The sequence below is a fragment of the Calonectris borealis genome, chromosome 6, assembly GCF_964195595.1.
Source record: "Calonectris borealis chromosome 6, bCalBor7.hap1.2, whole genome shotgun sequence".
In the NCBI taxonomy this organism is placed as follows: Eukaryota; Metazoa; Chordata; class Aves; order Procellariiformes; family Procellariidae; genus Calonectris; species Calonectris borealis.
In genome coordinates, this window is record NC_134317.1 from 24,461,521 (window position 1) to 24,482,459 (window position 20,939).

General features: G+C 41.9%; 1 protein-coding gene across 2 annotated transcripts in view; it reads right to left on the bottom strand.

Annotated features, from left to right (window-relative positions):
• Positions 1-12,386: 12,386 nt before the first annotated feature.
• The window catches only part of OLA1 (Obg like ATPase 1), a 104,738-nt gene continuing 96,185 nt past the window's right edge, over positions 12,387-20,939 (bottom strand). For both annotated transcript variants that reach the window (XM_075153263.1, XM_075153264.1), the window contains 4 exons: positions 19,939-20,079; positions 19,163-19,259; positions 16,951-17,073; positions 12,387-12,911 (listed from right to left, as the gene is read on the bottom strand). In XM_075153263.1, coding sequence (XP_075009364.1) covers positions 12,810-12,911; positions 16,951-17,073; positions 19,163-19,259; positions 19,939-20,079 — 463 coding nt within the window. In that variant the 3' untranslated portion in view covers positions 12,387-12,809. The remainder of the gene's footprint in view (positions 12,912-16,950; positions 17,074-19,162; positions 19,260-19,938; positions 20,080-20,939) is intronic.

Consider the following 20,939-nt stretch of genomic DNA (forward strand, 5'->3'; position numbering starts at 1 on the left):
GTAATCAAGGTACATAAGTCTATTCTGATTCTCACCCAGAAAAGCTTCCTTGGTCCCCAATTTAACGAGCATAACCAATATCCTTAATTTGCTTATAAAAATGTATTTCTCTTTAGGCAAAGACTTAGTCACATATGTAAGTCTAAACACAGAATAGCTTCACTGAATACAGTGGGATTATTTTGATTGAAGTTGCATTTGCCTGCAAACCATAACCAAACGGGCCTGAGACATTGCCTTCCTTTTTGGTTATTTCAGATATGAAGCATAGAAACTCTTCTGTTAGCACAGAAACTCTTCTGTTAGCATGGAAGACCTAGACAACATTTCCTCTCTCCTATCTCAGGACCTCTCATGCTTATTTTGGCTTATTCGGTCATTGTTATTCTGAGGTATCTTTGTCAAAGTGCTTTTAAATGTCTGTCTTATTAGAGACATTTTCAAAACCTCATTAACCAGTTGAGGTTTGGGAGTTTTTTCAACAGCATCAAATGAAGGACACTTATTTCTTACACCCCACGTTCCCAAACTGATTCCTACATCCAAAGGGGACATATGGAACCAGTAGTGGGATGGACGGGTATTTCTGCTCAGTAGATCGCATATCGAAACCAGAAGAGAGATGGATACTTTTCGGGTGTGGGTGCTCGGTGGGGACACCTAAGGGAACCAACACGCTTGCCAGGCGCTGGGGCCCTCAGCCAGGCCCCCAGCAAGGCTCAGGCACCAAATGCCTTTGGGCTCATGGGCTGGTCTTTGGGCCCCTAAAAGAAATCAGCTCTCTTATTTTGAAGGTGCCCACCTTGACTGTCAGGGATACGGTACATCTTTATTTCTAATGCTTTTAAAGATACTTCCTCCCAAGTAAAGGCATCAAATGGAATACAAATAACATATGTATTTTTACTGATTGCTAGAAATAATACATGAACGCTTCCAAGATACAATTTGCCATAGTATTAAAATACAAGAGTCATGCAAAGAGACCTCCATTGCCTTCGAAAACAGAACTACTAATTTCAGAGTGAACATGCCCATCTCAGAGTGGCCGCAATGCCAATGCCCTTCGAAACCACTCCAGGAGCTCACTTCGGAAATAAACATACATTTTATGAGGCTGTCCTATGTGACATCTCACGTTATTCCTCATGGAAGAACTGAAAAGTGTTTCAAAACTGCAGAGTTTGCCAAAATAAGTCATTCGCCCATCAGAAGCAGACCTGATCCTGCAGGAACAACGGCCCAGCAGCAGAGTACTCACAAGGCTGAGCGTCACTTCGCTTTGTGAATTCGTTGCCCCTAGGACCATGCTGTCAGGAGCACGCAGGGTATTTACGAGCAGGTTTAAAACAGCTGATGCCAGAAGCAGGGGAGAGAGGCAGAGCCATTGCAGCAGGAGCCCCCTGCGAGCCCCCCGAGCCCCGGCGGGGGCTGCCTTCAGCAGCTGTAGGCAGCCCCTGGGGCTGCTTCCTCCGACTCCCATCACCACCCTAATTCCTTTTATCTTTTTTTTTTTTTTTTAATGGCTCAGACATAATTTCAAGGTGCTCCTGTCTGCTAAAACCCATGTTAAATGTTAACACTGCCTGATTTGTCACGGGAGCACCTCCTCCTCACTGCAGAAATACAAAGGGGAGGTGGGAAGGAGCGCAGAGGTGCCGTGCTCGCAGCTCCTCTCCCAGACACGGGGCTGGGGACTGGGACGCAGCTATGAGAGGTTGCTGGTCGAGGTGCTTCTCTGTCCTTTCCAAATGCACTTTCTCACAGCCCGGCAATTACTGAATAAGAGCGTTTCCGACACGGATAACGGGTTGATTCCCAGCGCGCCCTGTGTATCAGTAGGGCAGGAGTAAAGAGCAGGACCAGGAGCAGTCTGGCAGCGGCAGCATGGACCTCCCTGCAGCCCCCTTAATCCCGGGGAGAGGGAGGTCTGCCTGGGGCTTACCTTTCAGAGCTGGGACGGCAGCAGCATCACAGCAGCGCTTCGTGGCCTGCCCTGCCATCCTCTGTTTCCCATGGACACCATCGGTGGCCCAAACCCCCTCCGGGTGGGGCCATGAGGAGCACCAGAGAGGATTCAGCGACTGGCAGTTCATTTTCTCTGTGCCACGGCAAAATTACTGCAGAGACAGAAAACACAGATATGTCACTGCTGCAAAGAAGCATTATAGAGATATTGGTGACTCCACGTACGGAGATTTTGTGCCTCCCGTGTATTATTCCGTTTGGCAGAGATAAGAAGTGCTAGAAGTGTAACATCTAACGGAAGTTGCCTGAGGGATCAATTCTACGTTTATTACTCTCTTTTTTGTGCTGATGGGAATGCAAACTAATAAAAGTTGTGACAAGAAGGTGATTGGATTCCTGGGATTTCCCCTTTTATCCCGTGGCCATCACGTGGCCGCTGCTGTGCCTTGGTGGGCAGGTCACCCGGCGAGCTGGCTACCCGTGCCTGAGGTGCGGGAAGGGAAGGTCGGTTCTGTTTGGGGATGGAGCATGGAGAGAGCGGAGGTTTAAGGCCCGTTGCCGCAGAAGGTTCCTGGGGCCTTGCTGGTGGTCCTGATTAAATGTACAATAGCATGTCCTACTTGAAAGGTAGGTGGCGGACGTGAGCAAACATTGCAGCAGGGTATGTAAGAGGCAAAGAAAGGCCTTTGGAAATGCAGGCCTACTATCAGAGCAATCTACTTATAGGGGTTACACTGAAATCAAGAGAAAATGGTTTCTCTTCTTCCTTACTCTTTAATGCCAACACAGCCCACAAAAGAATACGCCTCAAACGCAGTTTGATACCCTGTACCTTCTACGTACCCCTCTGAAGGAGCTCTCTTGCAGTCCTTACCAGTGCAAAATTTCTCTGGTGAGAAATGTGACCCTTCAAGGGTTTGACAATTTTTCACGTATGCGTGGAGGAGGGGAAAAATAAGACCAAAAAACCTTGACCTTTAAAGAACAGGCCTGCCAAATTCAAGGGACAATTTTCATGAAATGGAGTATTAAATCATTCAGCGCTCTTCCTAAGCACAAGGTCCCCGGTTACTATCCTGCACCCACTTTGGTTTTATTAATTTCTAATTCCTATTAGTCTTTCTTCATTACACGGGAGAAGAGTGGTTCCACGTGCTGCGGTACAGATCCACCTCCGCCACGCAGACAAAACGGAGGCCATCCCCCGCCGCGGGAGCCCTGGCTGCCCAGCCCGCTCCCCCGGGACCGAGCCCCAGGCACTGCTGCACACACAAGGTCTTTCTGAGCGGCGTTTTCAGCACCTCCGCTGCCCCGGGACGCGCGGTGCTTTGTGCCACCCGCGGCGTGCCGGGCTTCCCCGAGGCTCCTGTGGCGGCTGGTGACAGACGAGCTCGGCAGCCTGCGCCGCAGCCAGGTGACTGAGCATTAGCTCGCCTGCGAGTGCAGGCGCTAAGTAAATCTCATTCCTAATCCAAATCGCTTTTGATAAGAACAAAAGCTGTGTGCAAATGAATATTTCCATCTTATTTCAAATTCTAGGTTTCAACTGCAATATTAATGCTATTTTACAGTGTAATTTACTTGTAATAATATGTCATTATTGCCATTTTACAGTTTTCTCTTAAAGTAGTAAAGAAAATGTTTTAAAAGGCACAAATAGCTGCAGCACAAATCTCCATTCAGCCTAAGAATCTGTGCTCTCCCATCAGAATGGCACGTAATTGAAAACAATGACATCCCCAATGCGCTAAACACTCCAGTCATTAACACATTTTTATTCTGGAATAAAAGAGCACACTTACAGCTTTTTTCTTAAATAGTAAATATAAATTAAACATTTCTCTTCCGTTCCCAAAATGGCATCTGCCAGTGAAGCTGGGGCTGACCTCGAACGCTTTCCACAAGCGTGTCTCAAACCAACACGCTGGGTTTAGACACGAACCTCCCCAAGGTGAAGAGTTTGCCTGCAGCGCAGCACGTAAAAGGCGGCCTGCGACAGGAGAAGCATCCTTACCTGGTGACCAGTTCCTGAGCGCCAGGTGACCGTACCACTGGGCTGGCAGGAATTGCAGAAAACTCGGGCAAGCCTCCAAAAGCCAGGCTGCGTGCGAAGGCTGGAGATCTCGCGAGGAAGAAGGCGTCGCTCAGTGGAGAAGACGTACTTCATACACCATACACGTAATCTTACACCAGTTATGTTTCCGTCTCTCCTATACATCTTTGGATGAAAACGGGTGCACTATTAGTCCTCTTGCTGCGAGAGGGAACCCATCCCAGGGAAGAGCTGACAGTCGAAGTCTTTGCTCTGTGAAAGGCTCCACAAACGTTAAGAGCAGGATCCCACTGTTATTTATGAAGAATATAAATGTGTCAACAGTTGGACTTAAATAGCAGCCATCCCTTGGTAGGAACTTGAAAACCCTATTTATATTTATGCCCTGCACAGACTTCCAGCACTTCTCCCTGTAAAAAGCGTCCCCGCAGCCCTGTCTCGCCCCCTGCGTGCTCCCAGTCTGCGGGAGGAGGGATGGGAGCTGTGGTTGGCAGGAATGGAGATATGGACACTCCTCCTCCAGGGAAGAGTCCTTCCTGCGGTCTGTGCGTGGGACATCTCTGTGCAGCGAGGTCACTCCACCGCGCTGCTCGGGCACGAGCCCAAACTACGGGCAGCCCTGAGCGCACCGGCCCTGTAACCTGCTGGGGGACCGCGAGTCGGACACCGCCGCGCTGGGGAATTTGCCTGAGGCCCAATGAGGGGACATCAGGGTTTGGCTGCCAGTCAGGAAGTAAAAACCTCTTTCTATCTTCCCGTCCTTCTCCAGAAGGATTCCCACCGCTCTCCCCCCACCACGCCACGCCACAGACAGATGGGGTGAAGGCTATTTGAGATCCACGTGGTCAGGAGGGTTGTAGGTTACACATCAAGTTGTCTCCTGAAGTCTGGGAGTTCATACCAGCAGCGACTATTGTTGAGCAGCTGGGAGATTTACGCCGCAGTTCCAAAAAATACGATTTCTCAGTGTGATCTCTATCTGAATTTGGCAGAAAAATATTTAATGGCTGGCAAAACATTAGTAAATAAAAGCAGATCAAGATGATGTTGTTACAATAACAGATTACATTACTATTCTCTGTCCTTAGGAAAACCCTGATTAGACCAAGATCCTGACGGGGTCTTATGAATAAGTCAGGAAGGGGCTCTAATGACCCCGCGTGAGAGTGTACGAGCTGCAGCGCAGCCAGCGAGGTGCCGGGTGCCTCTCAGAAACAGGCTCTAGCCTGGATGACTAACAGCAGTTATCACAGGGGGTTTGTTGATTTTCTTTAATAATTTGGGCCAGATTTTCTGCTAGTATAAACTAGTACTGCTCTATTGAAGCCAAGAGAGTGCTGCCAATTTATATCAGCAAAAACCGACCCTTAGTCTATTTTTAATCCCTTTTTTATGCAAGTCTTCATTATCTTATTGAAGAATTGTACCTCAGTCAGAATATTCCTACAGGGAATCTCGCTACAGGGACAAGCAACAGACTTTTCTTGTTAATCAATGTATGGGAGACTCCAATAGCTGAAGTACCCTTCCACCTCTGCAAGCACACCTAGCATTGATTGCTGATCTTAGATCTTGAATTGCATAATGACTGAACTAAGAGAAAATTACTTTTTGCTTGCGAGTGTCAGGACAGCTCTGAATCCATGAATGGCTCGCCCTCAGGCACTGGTGTTTAATTTATGAGCTATTTATCTCCTTGCACACACTCCAGCACAAACAATTATACTTAGTAATTTGTTGATCTTATCAAGGCTGTTTGATGTTACTATTGCTACCTCCAATAATGCTGTGCTTTGAAACTTAAACAGGATTTATAACCAAATTTGGATACTTCGCACACAATTCAGATTTCAGAGAAGTTTAACTCTTTGGCGGCTAAAAGGTTTTGTGTGCGATTTTCAAAGGAGAGCAAACGTTGCATCTTTTGCGGACAAATTTGGCGAGGTGGCCCTTCAGCAGCACCAGAGCCCCCGGGACGAGCTAGTTCTGTCCCTGCATGGCACGGGAGAGTTTTCCTAGCAGAGGAGGAGAGAGGGGAGTGGGTCCCCCTCCCGGGCCAGGGCACTCGCCTCACCTCCATCCCCTCCGCGCTCCGGGCAGGCTGCAGCGGCTGGGTGCGGTTAAACCCTCGCGCCGACGTTCACGTGGTGAACCTCCCATGGTGGTTTCCATGGTGTCCTCCCTCAGAGCCCGTCCTGCTGCTCCGGCTTGCTCCTGGAAACCTTGTTATGCGGGGAACAGCCTTCCTCATTACGGAACGAGGACTTTATTAACCTTTAAATTATTACATGTTTACCATAAATCAAACTTTATGGACCCCTTTGCGCAATCCAACTCTCTTTCTTTGTCGTCGGAGTAGGTACCAAACTTGGGGCCACACGCGCTTACCTCAGGCTGTACTTGGGGTGCAGGCAGCTTCTCCCTGCGTCCGTGGCCGTGAGGTGGTGAAGGTCCTCGCAAAGGGGTTTCCCAAATCCCCCTCACAAACCTTTCCTCCTCCTTGCACGCTGCCGTGATCATTCGGCTCACCAAAATACAGCGAGTGAACTCGGTATAAGAGGTACAAGCAGTGCAGGGATTTAACTCCACGCTTTCAAGTCCAGGCTCCAACCAGCCGTCACGTCAGACTGGAGCGCTGCCGCGGGCGAGGCGGGGGATCGCTGCCGGCGGCTGTGGCGGCGGGGGGGCTGCAGGCAGCGCAGCCAGCGCACCCCGCACCCGGCTCTGCTCGAGCTGAAGGGTCTGGGTCACTGGGGATAAGAACATCGTCAACACAGAGCAGTACCTCTTCCGTTCCTACCCTCACTGAAATAGCCCTTGGCGTGTTATTTATCTGTGTTTGGACATACCCCCATATATAATCTTAGCCTCTTCAATTCCCCCTGTTGTGCAGAGTTCCTGCCCCGCAGGGCCCAGCAGTGCCGAAGCCAAAGACCTTCCCCTCCCGCAGCAGCGGCGGAGCCGCGAAGGGCAGGGAAACCCCCGTGTTCCTGTTCAGCCAGCCCGATCTGCCAGCCCACGTGCCTTCCGAGGCTCGGGTGAATGTATTTTGTTAATTTGCACATCGCATGTGCTCTTGCAACAGCCACAGATTTTATTTTCTGTATGGTTTATAAAGTTTTTCTGTGCTGACCACATACATTTTGCATGTAGAAAATAAAACGCTACAGGCATTCTGTAACTGCGCAGAGCCGTAATGAGCTCCGATGAGCAGGCACCTACCAAATCATCGGTTTATGACGGCAAGCACACACATGTAACTTATTTCACAATATGCAACACGCTGCCATATGTCCCCCGATCTCATGGATCAGGAATGGGCACTACCTGTAGATAGAAGCCAAGAAATAACTGCTTCAAAGACAGCCTCGAAATGCAGAATTTACTTTAAAACTTTCAAAGCCCTACCAGCACACTGCTATTTCAATCCATTGGGATACTGTGATGAATACCACTACTTTGATTTTTTTTTTTTTTTTTTTCCCAAAGCCTCCGGTGGTTTTCTTGGTTTAATTGAAGTGAAATGGTGGATTAGCATAATCAAACATATGGAATTAGTATGGGGGGAGTAAAAATTAAAACAAGTGATTATTAGTTTTAAACAATTACAACTTCTAACGATTTCCCCCCTTCATCCTCTGTGAGCTGAGTTCACAAGTGGAGAGAAATGTTAAAATTTAGCTAAAATTTTTAAACCTGAAAACCTTGTGTCCTGGTTTCGGCTGGGATAGAGTTAAACCACAACACCTTGCCACACCCATTGCTCTTTCAAAATGCGATTTTATGGTCCTACCCTGCACCTGGTAGAAGAAACGCTCAGTGTTTAAACCACCCAACGCAACAGAGCATGCAGCATCACTGCCGACCACCACGGTGAGGACCGACAGAGCTCCGCACGGGCGGTTTGAACAAGCCTGGCAGCCACTAGAACATAAAACACTGCACCGAGAAAGAACGTTGCTGATACTTTTGAAGCTACGAGGGTTATTTGCCAGCTTGCTGGCGCAGGGGCGGGAGGACGGCGCACGCTGCCACCGGGCTGAATGCCTGGGGGCTGCTGCCGCTGCCGGGCCGGGAGCCCCGCGTGGGGGCACACCGCGCTCGGCAGGGCTGCCCCTGCCCACGCAGGCACCGCCGGGCAGTCACGGGCAGCATCAGTAAAGCGCCGGGAGGTGTTCAGCTAAGCCACCCCAGCTACAGGGCAGCCACTCCGGCTGGAAACTTGTTCCGTGGGAGAAGAGGGAGAAGAATACGGCTTACGACATGGCGTTTTTGAAGCAGGCGCTCTGGCATACAGACTCCTTGACCAACCAGGCCCTGAGGTCTGGGAAGAGATCAGGGTGAGCCTGGGCCATGAAGGGGAGAAGGCAGATGGAAACCTGCAGCAGGTAAGAAAGGGTCCCTCAGGAAAGGTAAATAATTTAAAACAATTACGATAATGCTACTACCTCTACAGGGCTGGACATGGTCAATGAAAGAACAAATAAACATGAAATTAAAACAATATTTTTTTTTTAAATAAGGACTTAATCAAAATGCAGAACTTGGAAGGACATTAAAGAGATCATGCTCTTTACTGGTGTTTGCGAATAGCCTTTGAAGAAAAGCTGCTTTGGAGAGGAGGCAAGAATGGTGGTATTGGGTCAGATCAGAGGCCCACCCAGTCCAGCACCCTGGTTTTGACAGTGGTCAACAGATGCCTGACAGTGACAAGGTATACATACCAGTTTTTCTCCCAGCATCCAGCAATTTGTGACTTAAGGACACTCCAAGTGCAGACGTGATATCTTTGTTTTTAACAGGGTTTTTTTCCCCCCCAATCAAACCCTTTTTCTTCCCCCACGGCTTTGTCCAGGCATTTTTGAACCCTTGCCAACCTTCAGCATCCACATTATCTTGTGGCAAGAACTGCACAGCTGAAACCATGTAAAATAAGTATTTATTTTAGCCTGTCACCCACACTAACCCGAGCACTTAATTTACGAAGACATGGAAATCCTTCAATTCCTCTGTGGAATATTCTGACCCCAAAGATGCTCAAACGGCAGCCGAGAGATGGCCAGCTACACCTTGGTGGCTCTTATCCTACTAAAATATTTACTTCGATTTTCAAATAGCCGGACGAACACACCTGAGTTTGAGGCAGTTAGGTCGCTATTTCTAGTTCATCGCTGACCACTGAGCACACCCACTATCTGTTTTACTTTAGGTAACATATTATGGAAACAATATTATGTTTTATATGATGTATTAATCCACACAGAAAGCTCAAGCCTGCTCCCCTTGTGCTTTCTGGGAAACGCTGATTAGGACAGAAAACTATATCCTACACGAGAGGTATTCGTGGGTACAAACAGTCTTCAAAAGTTAAATTTCCATTCTTCTTTGTGCTTCTTAATGGTCTGAAATGTCACGTATTGGGGTGCCCAAGCACGTCACCTAGATATTGCTATTGATGCTGCCAATAAAAGACAGCAGTACGCCCTTACTTGTCTACAGCCGTGTTTTTATTTGACCGGGAACGTACTTTTAAAAGTGAATCTCCTGATCACACCTCTTCACTCTCTCTTCCCCCCCGTCCCCTCCCCGCTTTGCTCTGCATTGCGGAGGAGTCTCACATCAGGCAAACTGGTTATCCCTTGGGTATCTTACAGCAAACTGCTTCTCTCTTGAGGCTGAAGTGAAAACTCCTCACAGGACCAGCCTGCAACTAGTCCGAGGTAGCCCCTCAAATACATGCCGTGGGAACATCAGGTCCTCCCTGCCAACCGCTTCGCTCTCCAGATCTACTCCTACCGAGTCACCCCACGTGCCAGCGCAGGCCCAGCTGCTTTCACTGACATCTCCACATCACCTTCAGGCACACCTTTTGGCCAGCTTGGAGGCAGGCAGCAGTGATCTCCCTGTTCCACTAGCATTTGTTTCATTCCAGAAACACGCCATCACACGGCTATTAGGCACCGAGGAATGCAAGTCAAGAGGAAGGGTTAGTACTCCTCCTCCTCTGCAAAATTCCCTACTTTCCATATTTTGGAAGAGCAGTGCCTACAATGTTTTCTCACCCTTCTCCAGCTGGAGAGACAAGTTGTCTCCTTCTGCTCACCATCGCCATCCCCAGTGACTACAGGTCACCCAGACTTAGTGAAGAACATGCAGGCAGATTTTTTTTCTCAAATAGCAAATATGAGTAGGATGGATACATTGCACCCCGAGACACCTGTGCAGGTTGAAATGCATAATGTGTGCTTGGCTTAAGTTAATCACAATTGTATTTAAAACAGAGTGCTTGGAACTTGCTACATATATCTACAAGTTCTTAGGAGTTGTACGTCTTAAATACTTGGACTCACTGAGGAGAAACGCAGGCTGCACATATTTAATGTGGCAGTTGCCACAAGTCACCAGTGATAGGAGTAACAGAGCTTATCAGATTATTCTTTCCTTTAATAAAACTTGGTTTTATTCTAGAATAATTGATTAGCTTCAGTAGTTAAAAGAACATTAGTTAAAACAGCTGAAGAGATAAACTATTCAGGCAAGTTATTAATCTGAAACATAAAATGTTATAGAATATATATTTTTAAAGAAGATGTGGCAAATATTTTGTTTTCTATTTTCAGAATACTGTAATAACTTCAAAAGCCCCTGTCTATCAAGAACAACTTCATTCAATTTTTAATTATTTTTATTTTTAGAACAGGGAGGTATTGTGAAGTACACAAATTTAAATCTAAACAAATATGGCTTATTAAATGTAACTAAGACATGCAAAAATAAAAAGCAATCCATTAATTGTGCTGTCCTTTCTAACAACCTGTTCACTGACATGTAATAATTAGGGAGCATGGGGATATTTTGGAAACCAGAACGAATTTCGGACAGGACAAGAGAACATGTTTCAGCGGGTATTAGTGCAGTAAAGAGGTTACTTCTCTTTCACCAACACATATACTCCCCTTCTCACTCACCTTTCATTGCGTCTAAAACCCAGCACGAGCCCTTCTCTGTTACTAGCACCGTGCTGACTTCCAAGAGAAACAGGTAGGCTCCGTTTTCTTTTGGATTCGACTTTTAACACAAGATTTGGTGGTCCTAATCTTTTCTCAATTATGTAACATCAAAATAACTCCAAGAACAAACACTAGCCGCACCAGGGAGACGATACAAAAGAGAATTTCAGGGGTTCCAAAAGATCTGAAGTCCTAATTTCCCTGCTTTACAATACTCTTTCCCCTCCCGCCACCATGAAAAAAGGAGACGCTCTTTAAAACAAAATCAACACCTACATATTGAAGTCATCTGCCCTCCCTCTTTCTCCTCAGTGCAATTAAAGGCATGACGCCAACTTTTCAACAATGAGCATCGTGGCTCTGGCTGACCCATGTCTTACTATTTCAGAAATGAGCAATGAAGCTCAAAGGCAGCATCTCAAGGGAAGCCTCGGAGCAGGACATAACCAGCGCGCCCAGTATCTTAAACACAGAGGGGAGGTTAGCCAGTGATAAGTTGCCTTTTCAAAGTTGATAGCAAGCAAATCTATCACAGCGATGTGAGAGGTCTGGCACACCAACAAGCCACAGGTAACATCAGCATGTCTCCCAGCCCCAGCCCCACCGAATCTGTAGCTGGAACCACAGGCACACAGGCGCTTCAGAAAAAGTCAGGCTGTTTTAAATACATCAAGCACACTGCAAGTAAGGGCAATTCTACAGCTTGCATTGAAAGTACAAATGTGGTTTTATTTTTGCCAACAATTTATTCTTCTGTGTTACCCAAAGAGACTAGCTCTCCCTCATGGTTAAAGGGGTAAAAAACCTACTAGACAGCTGCAGTCTTATTGCAGCAGAACGACTTACCTATCCAGCACAGCATGACCTCTTCCTTCACAACGCTATCTGTGTCACCCTCCGCTGGCCTGAAAACCAGACCTGAGAGGACAACACACAACATCAGGCACCACTGCTCCAGCCTCCACAATTTAATAATTTCAAGGCAAGAATGAAATACTTTTTCAAAATTATTTGAACAAAAAAGCTTCAGTCTCAAAGATAACATGATTTTTCTACATATATTTCCTCTCTCCAGTAAAAATAATTTACACTGCATCATTCTTATTATCCTTACTATCATCTTTCAGTGAATATCCATCTACAAATTCATTAACTTTTTTGAGACAAATCATTGGCACCCTAATCTTCTGATTCCCATGAAAGACTCACTTTCGAGATACAATTGCAGCTGCCCCACACTGCCAGTTACTGTATCATACACGTCTTAAAATTCTGTAATCAGCATCCACCAGGTGCCGTATCGCATTCAGCACACCACAGTCAGTCAATACAGACATCCCCAAACACACCAAGGCTGGTTTTGTCAAATGTTTTATTGAGTGTAGACATCTGGAGTACTGTAAAACATGCATTATCTGTAGATTCAAAAAGGAGCAAGCCACATTGTCCTCACTGTCAAACGTGTCAGGCTTGGCATACATGATGGAGATTAATGAAGTATCATGAGAGTAATATGGTTCCTGAAAAGCTTCTACAATTTGGAGTAGGGTCTTAATCGTTTGAAATGCAAAGCTGTTCACATTTAGTGAACTTGCATGTTTGCCGGAGGTGCCATATTTTAATTCAAAACCAACAAGAATAATTTCACTGGGGGGAGGGGAAGTTCCCTAGGTAGAAACTGTATGCTTTTTGTTTCCAGATATTCCATCCTAAATAAAAATTCATATGCTTTTTGAAGCAGCACAGTTTATTTCTGAGCAATGAACAACATCTGATATTCATTTCTTCTTGGGTTGTTGAGGTGTATTAAATTTAAAGAAGATAATATCTCCATCCTCCACTATGTAATTTCTGCCTTGTTGCCTGTATTTTCCAGCAGCCTGTAAATAGACCAGACAAAAGGAAAATGGGTTATTTCATTAGACATTTTGTAGGATTTTCAAATTGTAATTATTTAAATACATTTTGGTAAAGAAATGATACTGCTTCAGCTTCAGAGTTTGACAGCCACAATACTCCTCAGTTCGACATAATTTGGTTCTACATACACATAAAACATATACAAAAATAATTTAACCTCCACTGAATCGGTAGTGCTTAAACGCGTTATATAGTGGTAAATCTGTAAACCCAGTCAAGTCTTAAGATAAAGGACACTAAAACAACTCAATATATTTTTTTTCAACTTTCAGGCTTTCTTTTTCTTCATCTAAAAAAACCTGCAGATAGCAAACACTGGCGGGAGGAATCTAAAACAGTATTGCTGGAAAGGGTGATGGGCAACAGTTTGCATCATGGCTGCATGGCTAGTAAACTGGCAGATGAACTACTTCTGAGCGGTTCCAGCAAAGGACAAGCGAGTACTGTCAAAACTAAAGATGGGAACACTATGCAAAAGTCACAACTGTACACGCCTCGTGCTTCAAGGCTCTCTTGTCTGGTTGTGCCCAGATAATGAAGGACTGAGGAGCACAAAATACAGGCTCAGTTTTTCTGTCAGAAATTTCCTTTAGAAGAAATTTGCTTCAGAAGGACAGATGTAAGAGCCGACAGGCTGTAAAACCAGGATACAGGAGAAGGCATATAGACCAAAGACATGAAAAGGAAATTCGTTATGAAAATGCTGTACTTGAGGAGAGCAGAAAATAGGCAAGGAATCCATTAAATATCAGTGCTCTCCGCATTAGAATTTATTATTATATTTTTCTATCTTTATCTCGTCGTAATTAAACCTAGTATTATAGAGGCTACAGAGAAGCTGTGGCATTAGGACTGACAGACTGGGTGGGAGGTGGTCTGCAGAAGCATTTATCTTGAAAAGTGATCTACAATATGGAAAAGTTGAGAGCTTCTGCTTTAGTTCAATAACCATTCCTGTTTTGAAGTTTTCTCTTGCAGGAGAAAGTGCTTCCATGCAAGACCTCACTGTGCCATTATTCTCAATGACACTATCACAGTGGTGGCATGCTAAGATCCCATTACAGGAAAGCTGTTAACTAATGACCTTAGTTGCAGTAGAACAGATCAGATTAATGGTACATAGTTAACTTAGACACCTTTCTTTCACAAAACCTGCTCTGTAAAGCAATGTATTTCCCCATACTGCTGTCGAGGAATTTAGAGGCCCGATAACCTTGTTGCTGTTGTTCCTCATTTAAATGTTGTCAGCAGTGATGCTAGCCTACAGAAAATTGCAGATAAAATAGCCTCAACAATAAATATATAGTGCAATAGTAATTGATCTCATCCCATATGACACTATCGATAAATAATAAATAGTACTTTGCAAATGTTTTTATATTTCCCCCCCCGCCTTGGAAATTTGTTTAGACTATAAAAGGTTTACTTTCAAGTAGACTTAGTAGTTCTTTCCTTTGAAGATCCTAATAATGCTCAAAGTCAAGAGTAATTAGACTAATTGATGGCATAAACACTAATAAAACAGTGCTGTAAAAATCAGCAGCAAGCGTAAGCTGCAGGCACAGGTACAGAGACATTCGACAGTCGAATACATGTATTACTCAGAAATATTTGTAGAAAAAACTGACCTCCAGAAAGTAACAATGCAGATTTTTTTTAGCACACTATTGCACGCTGTCAAAGTGGCATAGACTTTTTTAATTAAATACATTTTGACACACTAATGCAAGTTTATGTATTTTTGTTACCAGTTTACAGTTAATTAAAAGTGACAGTGTTCCTTTAAATCCTCTGGAGACCATTTAATCCATTTCCATTGCTATCAGAAACACTGGTTGAAAAAATCAATACCCATTTGTGAATCTTGAGTATGTATTAAACAAGACACGTCTAACCAGTTCATTTGCACTTGAAAGCAGCCATCTGTAGAAGCCAGCTTTGCCTAAGCAGATATGATTGCTAATAATGTGATATCCCTGTAGACTACAAAGCCCACACAGAGCTATTCAGTGTATAGTTCACAGCACTGGCATTAAATTAGTTATGCTGTACTGGTGTTAGACACACACAAAATCAAACTTAAAAATCGATCAACTTGATAACATACAAAGCAAGCAACTCCCATTACCACTGTTACTTCAGTTGACTCCTAAAAGCTCCCAAATTTAATTTTGAAATTTACCAGCAATATAAAAGTAATTAGTACTGTGTATGGCATGAAACATTGTATTAAATGCAAATCAGAAAAGATTAGAGTAATATAATGCATTTTTCTAAGAGCAAGGGTTTTTTCTAACCTTGATTTAAAAACCGAGTAACAAATGCAAATATGCTTGCTTTACAGATACTTCAAAACAATAAAAATTTAATCATTAAATATAATTTGAACATGGAAGCTTGATGTCTAGAATCTTACGCTGTGAAATGCAAATAAAAATATATAAACAAAATACTTACAGATTAATTTAATAGGTATTAACTGATGCAGCTTCTGAGGGAAAACACTCAGATTTGAGCATCAAAAACTGTTGCTGGCAAAATTTGAACCTTGGTTACATAAAGTGGCTTCTGACTGCAGAATATTAGATTTATTTATAGCTGTGGTTCCTCTTTACAACTACAACTCTACTTCCCTTTTCATAAGGCAGTTCACATGCCGCAATGAACCAATTATACTGGGATTTTTTTCCCCTCACTTCCTGGGGTTCAAACAAACCTATTAAAGTCCCGCTGCTCAGTATGATCTTCCTTAGTGATACCACTGAGAATAAGCTGAATCTGAAATCATAGTTTTGCATACCTTTCAAGCTATCAAATAGCAAACAATGAAGCTGAACCTTTTAAATTCTTTAACACATTATAGATGCAGGAACCTTCAAAAACTGAGATTGATTAAATCAAATTAATGTGCTTTGTAATTGCAATTTTATAAAATACAAATCTTAATAAAACATCAAAAATGCCAAACGAGAAGTCAAATGTGTAAGAAATAAAGGGAAGTTTCTCTGCTTAAAGAAGGTGGAAATAATACAATAGCAATACAGAGAAGAACAGCTTTTCTTATGACATTTATTTGCCATGTAAAAGTTCATTTCATATTTAGTAACTTCAAATCAGATATAATTTGTCAGCTATAAGAAGGGCACAACTTTGGGCACCCAATCAGTCTCTGCCCTCTAGTGTTGAGAAAGCAGATAAAACTCTTTTTAATAGACGTGTCACTACAAAGAAGCGTGAGCTCAAGAAAAAAGTTTTTCATTAAATATCTTCACTGTCTATTCAGTAGATAGTAGCTACGAAACTTCACCTATTGTAATATGTTTTCACGGACTACATACAATTATTACTGGCACCCTGAACAACCAAAGTAAAGCATGGCATTTTTGAATAAGACATCAAAGGGCAATTGAATTAAATACTGAAATGGTAAATTTTAAGATTCTAATTATGCCTATCAGACTCTAGGAGTGGAATCCACTAACCCTGAAAAAAATGGTACATTTTTATAAAACAGTATTTTCTTAACCGTTTGCATCTGACATTTGTAATACCTTCACTGCAAACTCAAAACAAGATGACACATTATTAGAAGAAACAGATTTTCTATGTTTCTTGCATTTCCTTTTAGAGGTGATTCAAAAACCTGCTATCTCATCTTAAAAATTTGATTTTTCAAAAAACAAGTTCATTTTAAACCTTATTAAATTCTGAACACTAACATGTAAATAGAGAAAAAAAATTTAGCATAGCATTTGGTCTTAGTGTTGACATTTAGTCCATGAACTGTCATATCTTGGATACTGAAGTAGTTGCATTCCTGTTCAGTAATTTGGTGCATTTGAAATCTTTCCTAAGTAAAAGATGAAGATAGATTTTGGTCTATTGCTAGAGGTGACTGTTAAGATTTGCTTAGCATCAAGAACTTCTTCTCAGTGAAAAATAGACTTGAAATGGAAAAATGGTACATATGGAGGGAGAAGAAAAAGATGGGGAGCTCACCTTGACAGCAGCTTCTGAACCTCCTTCTTTAAAATCTTCATATTTCATTACTTCAGCCATAATGAATCCCTTTTCAAAATCTGTGTGAATCTTCCCTGCTGCCTGAGGAGCCTTCGTCCCTTTCTGTCAAAGGAAAGACCGGAAGAAAATTAATTGCATTTAAGAAGACTGATTGCAGGAAAGAGGTTTCTCCTTTTTGATATGCTTTCAGGATCTGCTGAAACTTTGTTTCATATCAGTTAAAATGTCACGCATACAGCTGGGTAATTCTCAATATTGGGACATACAGATAGACGCCTTCACCACAGATAAACCAACTGATATTTAAGAAGGGCAGCTTTGTTTTTCCTAATAGGTATCAACAGTAGTATTGATTTTAGAAGCTATGATTGTATTTTGTTGTGGGATTCACTTCGATCCCTAGCTCTCCACACAGAAAGTGAGGAAAATAAAGATTTTAAAATAACTTTAAAATCTGAATTACTCAAGACTTTTACTTATGTCCAAATAATTTCAATTAAAGGATAACATTCATTGGCGAACCACATCTGTAATCAAAAATGATCTATGGATCTCAAGCCCTACATATTAGCTTATTTTTATTTCAGCAAATTTTAGTAAGTCTAAAATAGAACAAAATGAGTATTCTTACCAAAATGTCAACAATTGAATCAATTGAAACAACTGAAAAAATTAAAAAATCACAGGCAACTATTATAAGATAATTTAAGTTTATGCAATAGAGGAGAATGCATTGTAAGTGCATGCTTTAAATTACAAGGACATACATTCTGTGCACATACAACCATGGAGAGAAATTTGAGAAATAATGGTGACCTAAAGGCTGCTTAATAAAGCATGTTAAAGTGCTAAGGAGTCTGACAGTGTAAAGCACAGTTTTTACAATAAAAGATGTATTGGGTTAATATGGCTACTCACTGATGCTTACCTGACTAAATATCTTTGCACATTAAATCAAAGATACTTACAATCAGTCTTAAGATAAACCAGCTTTCAGATTTTCTAATAAAGAGCAAGCATTTCTCCTACTGAATGTGCTGGAGTTTCAGAATGTGCTTTTAAAAGCTATGGCAAGAATCAGAACAACAAAACTTCTGCTTTTATCTTATTTTGGTAGCTATTTCAGGGACTTTAGCTAGCAGTTATCATGCAAAGGAGATGAGATGAAAAGGCTAAAAAAATAAACGTGCTTTTAGGAAAATAAGTTTAACGTGTGCTAAAACATATACACAAACATCTGTAGCAGTATTAATAAAAATATAAATTTACTGGAAATTATGTTGATTAATGAAAACAAATTAATTCCATTGAATGAAATTAAATACAGCACTGAAATTCACTGCACAGCACTAAATACACTGATGCAAAAAATAACAGTTCAATAACAGAATTGCACCTCCAAAAGTTGACATTTTTGTAATTTTTAAGATGGAGTTTGTAACTACATGCATTTCAAAATATTTTTCAGTATTAATCTTTATATTATAACATATTTACATTCAAAGGCAAACCACTACAGCGCAGCTCTTACTGTCCTCTGGGAATAAATTAGTCGATCTCTATGCCTATAATCATTCTACATCAATATTTAAAATTCAAAATATAATTTTAGGCATTACATAAGTTCCCGGATAAACATATAAAACTACCAAAATAAACTAGGTCTAAATATTAAAGTCAGTAAAAGACCTGAATTACTGCACACTGATTTTAGGTTTTTGAGCCCAACTGTGTATCCATGAGGAATATAATGATGTTATATTGCTTTTATTGCTGAAAATGTAATCCGAGCAAAGCAAAGGAGGAATGAACCACCCGCAACCCAAACAAACTTAGTGAATACAAAATGAAAAGCAACATCAATTTCACTGCAGACAAACCCAGTCACACAGATTAAGCAAGCACAATACTGGTACGTCTTATCTCTGACCACAGGAGGAGGGTAGACAGATTCTACAGGATGAAGAAATTCAGACTATGTAATAGGCAGAATCAATTGTTACCTGCCTCAATCAATGCAGCTCCACTTTCACTGTTCAGCAGCTCACAAATAATTAAAGTTATCCTGGACAAAAACCTCATCTGTAATGACTAGCTAACCGCCACCATGACAAACTTCAAAGTCAGTGATATCAATCTGAATTCAATAGTGTGGAACTGGATATAGCTGATGAATAAGTATGAATCTTACCCTGATGGTCCATGCACGCACTTCATCTGGGCCTGCAGTGAAAAAGTATTCTAGTTGGAGTGCCGCATATCCAGCCTTAATGATCTTTGCTAAAGCACTGAAAAAAAATGAATCCAATTCATTCAACATATACACATAAAACAGCTAAATGCCCCAAGTAATCAATTTACATGGAAAGACATCACATATTTTGAAGACACCGGGTCTACTTTTAAACACAGCAACAATCGCAGTAGCCTTTTTCTTTGAACTCTCTTCAGAAGAACTACTTTTTTACTGCAGCATCATAAAGACAGTATTTTGATTTGTTTATTCGGCAGGATACAGAAATATGGGATAAATTTAAACCACCCTATCAGGCAGCACTTTTGGTCTCATGCAATTTTCAGGACTCCAGGTCATGAAAGCATAACTGTTTGACTGAAATTCAATATTGAAACAATTTATTATAGTTCTTCAGAAAAATTATGGCAAAATTTTCTCCACCGTCCTATTCCCCATGGATGACGAAAGAGTTTTGGTGATCATTCCTTCTCAAAAATATACATAACTAATACCTATGTTATAATTAAAACACTGTACAGAGATGACAGATGACAGTTAAAAACTTAATTTAAAATAAATCTTTTCACTCTGTCTCATGGTAAAGAAAGGAGAAGATTCTCTCTTTATAATGGTAATTACTCTGTCATTTATTATTCTATCAGCACAAGCAATTAAATTACTGCAAGGAAATAGTTGATAATAAAGTGTAGGGAAAATGAATGCTAATTAACCTTTGTGTCATGTTCTCTTCCAGATACTTCTGTTTCTCCTCAGCACTCATATCTTGCAACTTGAGTTCCAAGGCCCCACTAAAAGGAATGACCAAAGCACCCGGGTCGTGTTTGTCCACCCACTCTTTAATTTTTATCAACCTGTACACAACAAAGGGCACAACATTATCTTGTAGTGCATGCATGGCTGTACCACATTCATTATTATCAAGTAGCACATACATATTCATAAGAATTGCACGGTTTTATGATGCCATCTTTTTGTGTATTGCTTTCCAAGGTCAAGGCATTAACAGGCAGCAATTGCTTCAGGTGTACTCCATTAACATTTCACTGTTTCTTGGTTTCTGTTTGGCATTTAATCTATCAGAAATAGGCATAATTTGAGACAATAACTAGGTTTTTGGTAGAGGTTAAACACTTGCAATCTAAAATGCTAACTGAATAAAACTTTGTAGATCTGTGGACGTACCTTTTTCTGAGACTTCCTAGAGTGATATTTATCAAATGCAGTAAAACTGGGGGTCTTCAGTTTTACCTCTGACTTTTTTTTTTTTTTTTTTTAAAAAAGCATCTCAGTGGCTAGGGCAGCTGATATTAGCAGATAGAAAAGAACACTACACTCCATAAACTCCTAGATAGTAAGCAGCACCCTGCTTTTTCTGGCTATTGATCTTGCAGTACGCCATAGCTAATGAATACAGGGCCACTTTTCTCCCACCTTTCTACTATCTCCACAGGACAAAGCTTCTAGGTATTATACTACTATTATTTTTAAATAAAGAATCAAATTTCCTATTTCTCTTCATCTTCACAAACTGGCAGCATCAGTAAGAGTTTGCTGTACATCTAATATATATTTTTTTAGTTGAAAGAAATTGCAAATTTAGAGCTACAGATTTATGGTGCTAGTTTTTGAATGCTCAATATCCCATTAAAAATTAAGAAAACCTTTGCAGCAATAGCTGATGTTTAAACAATCATTAAACATAGGCATCACA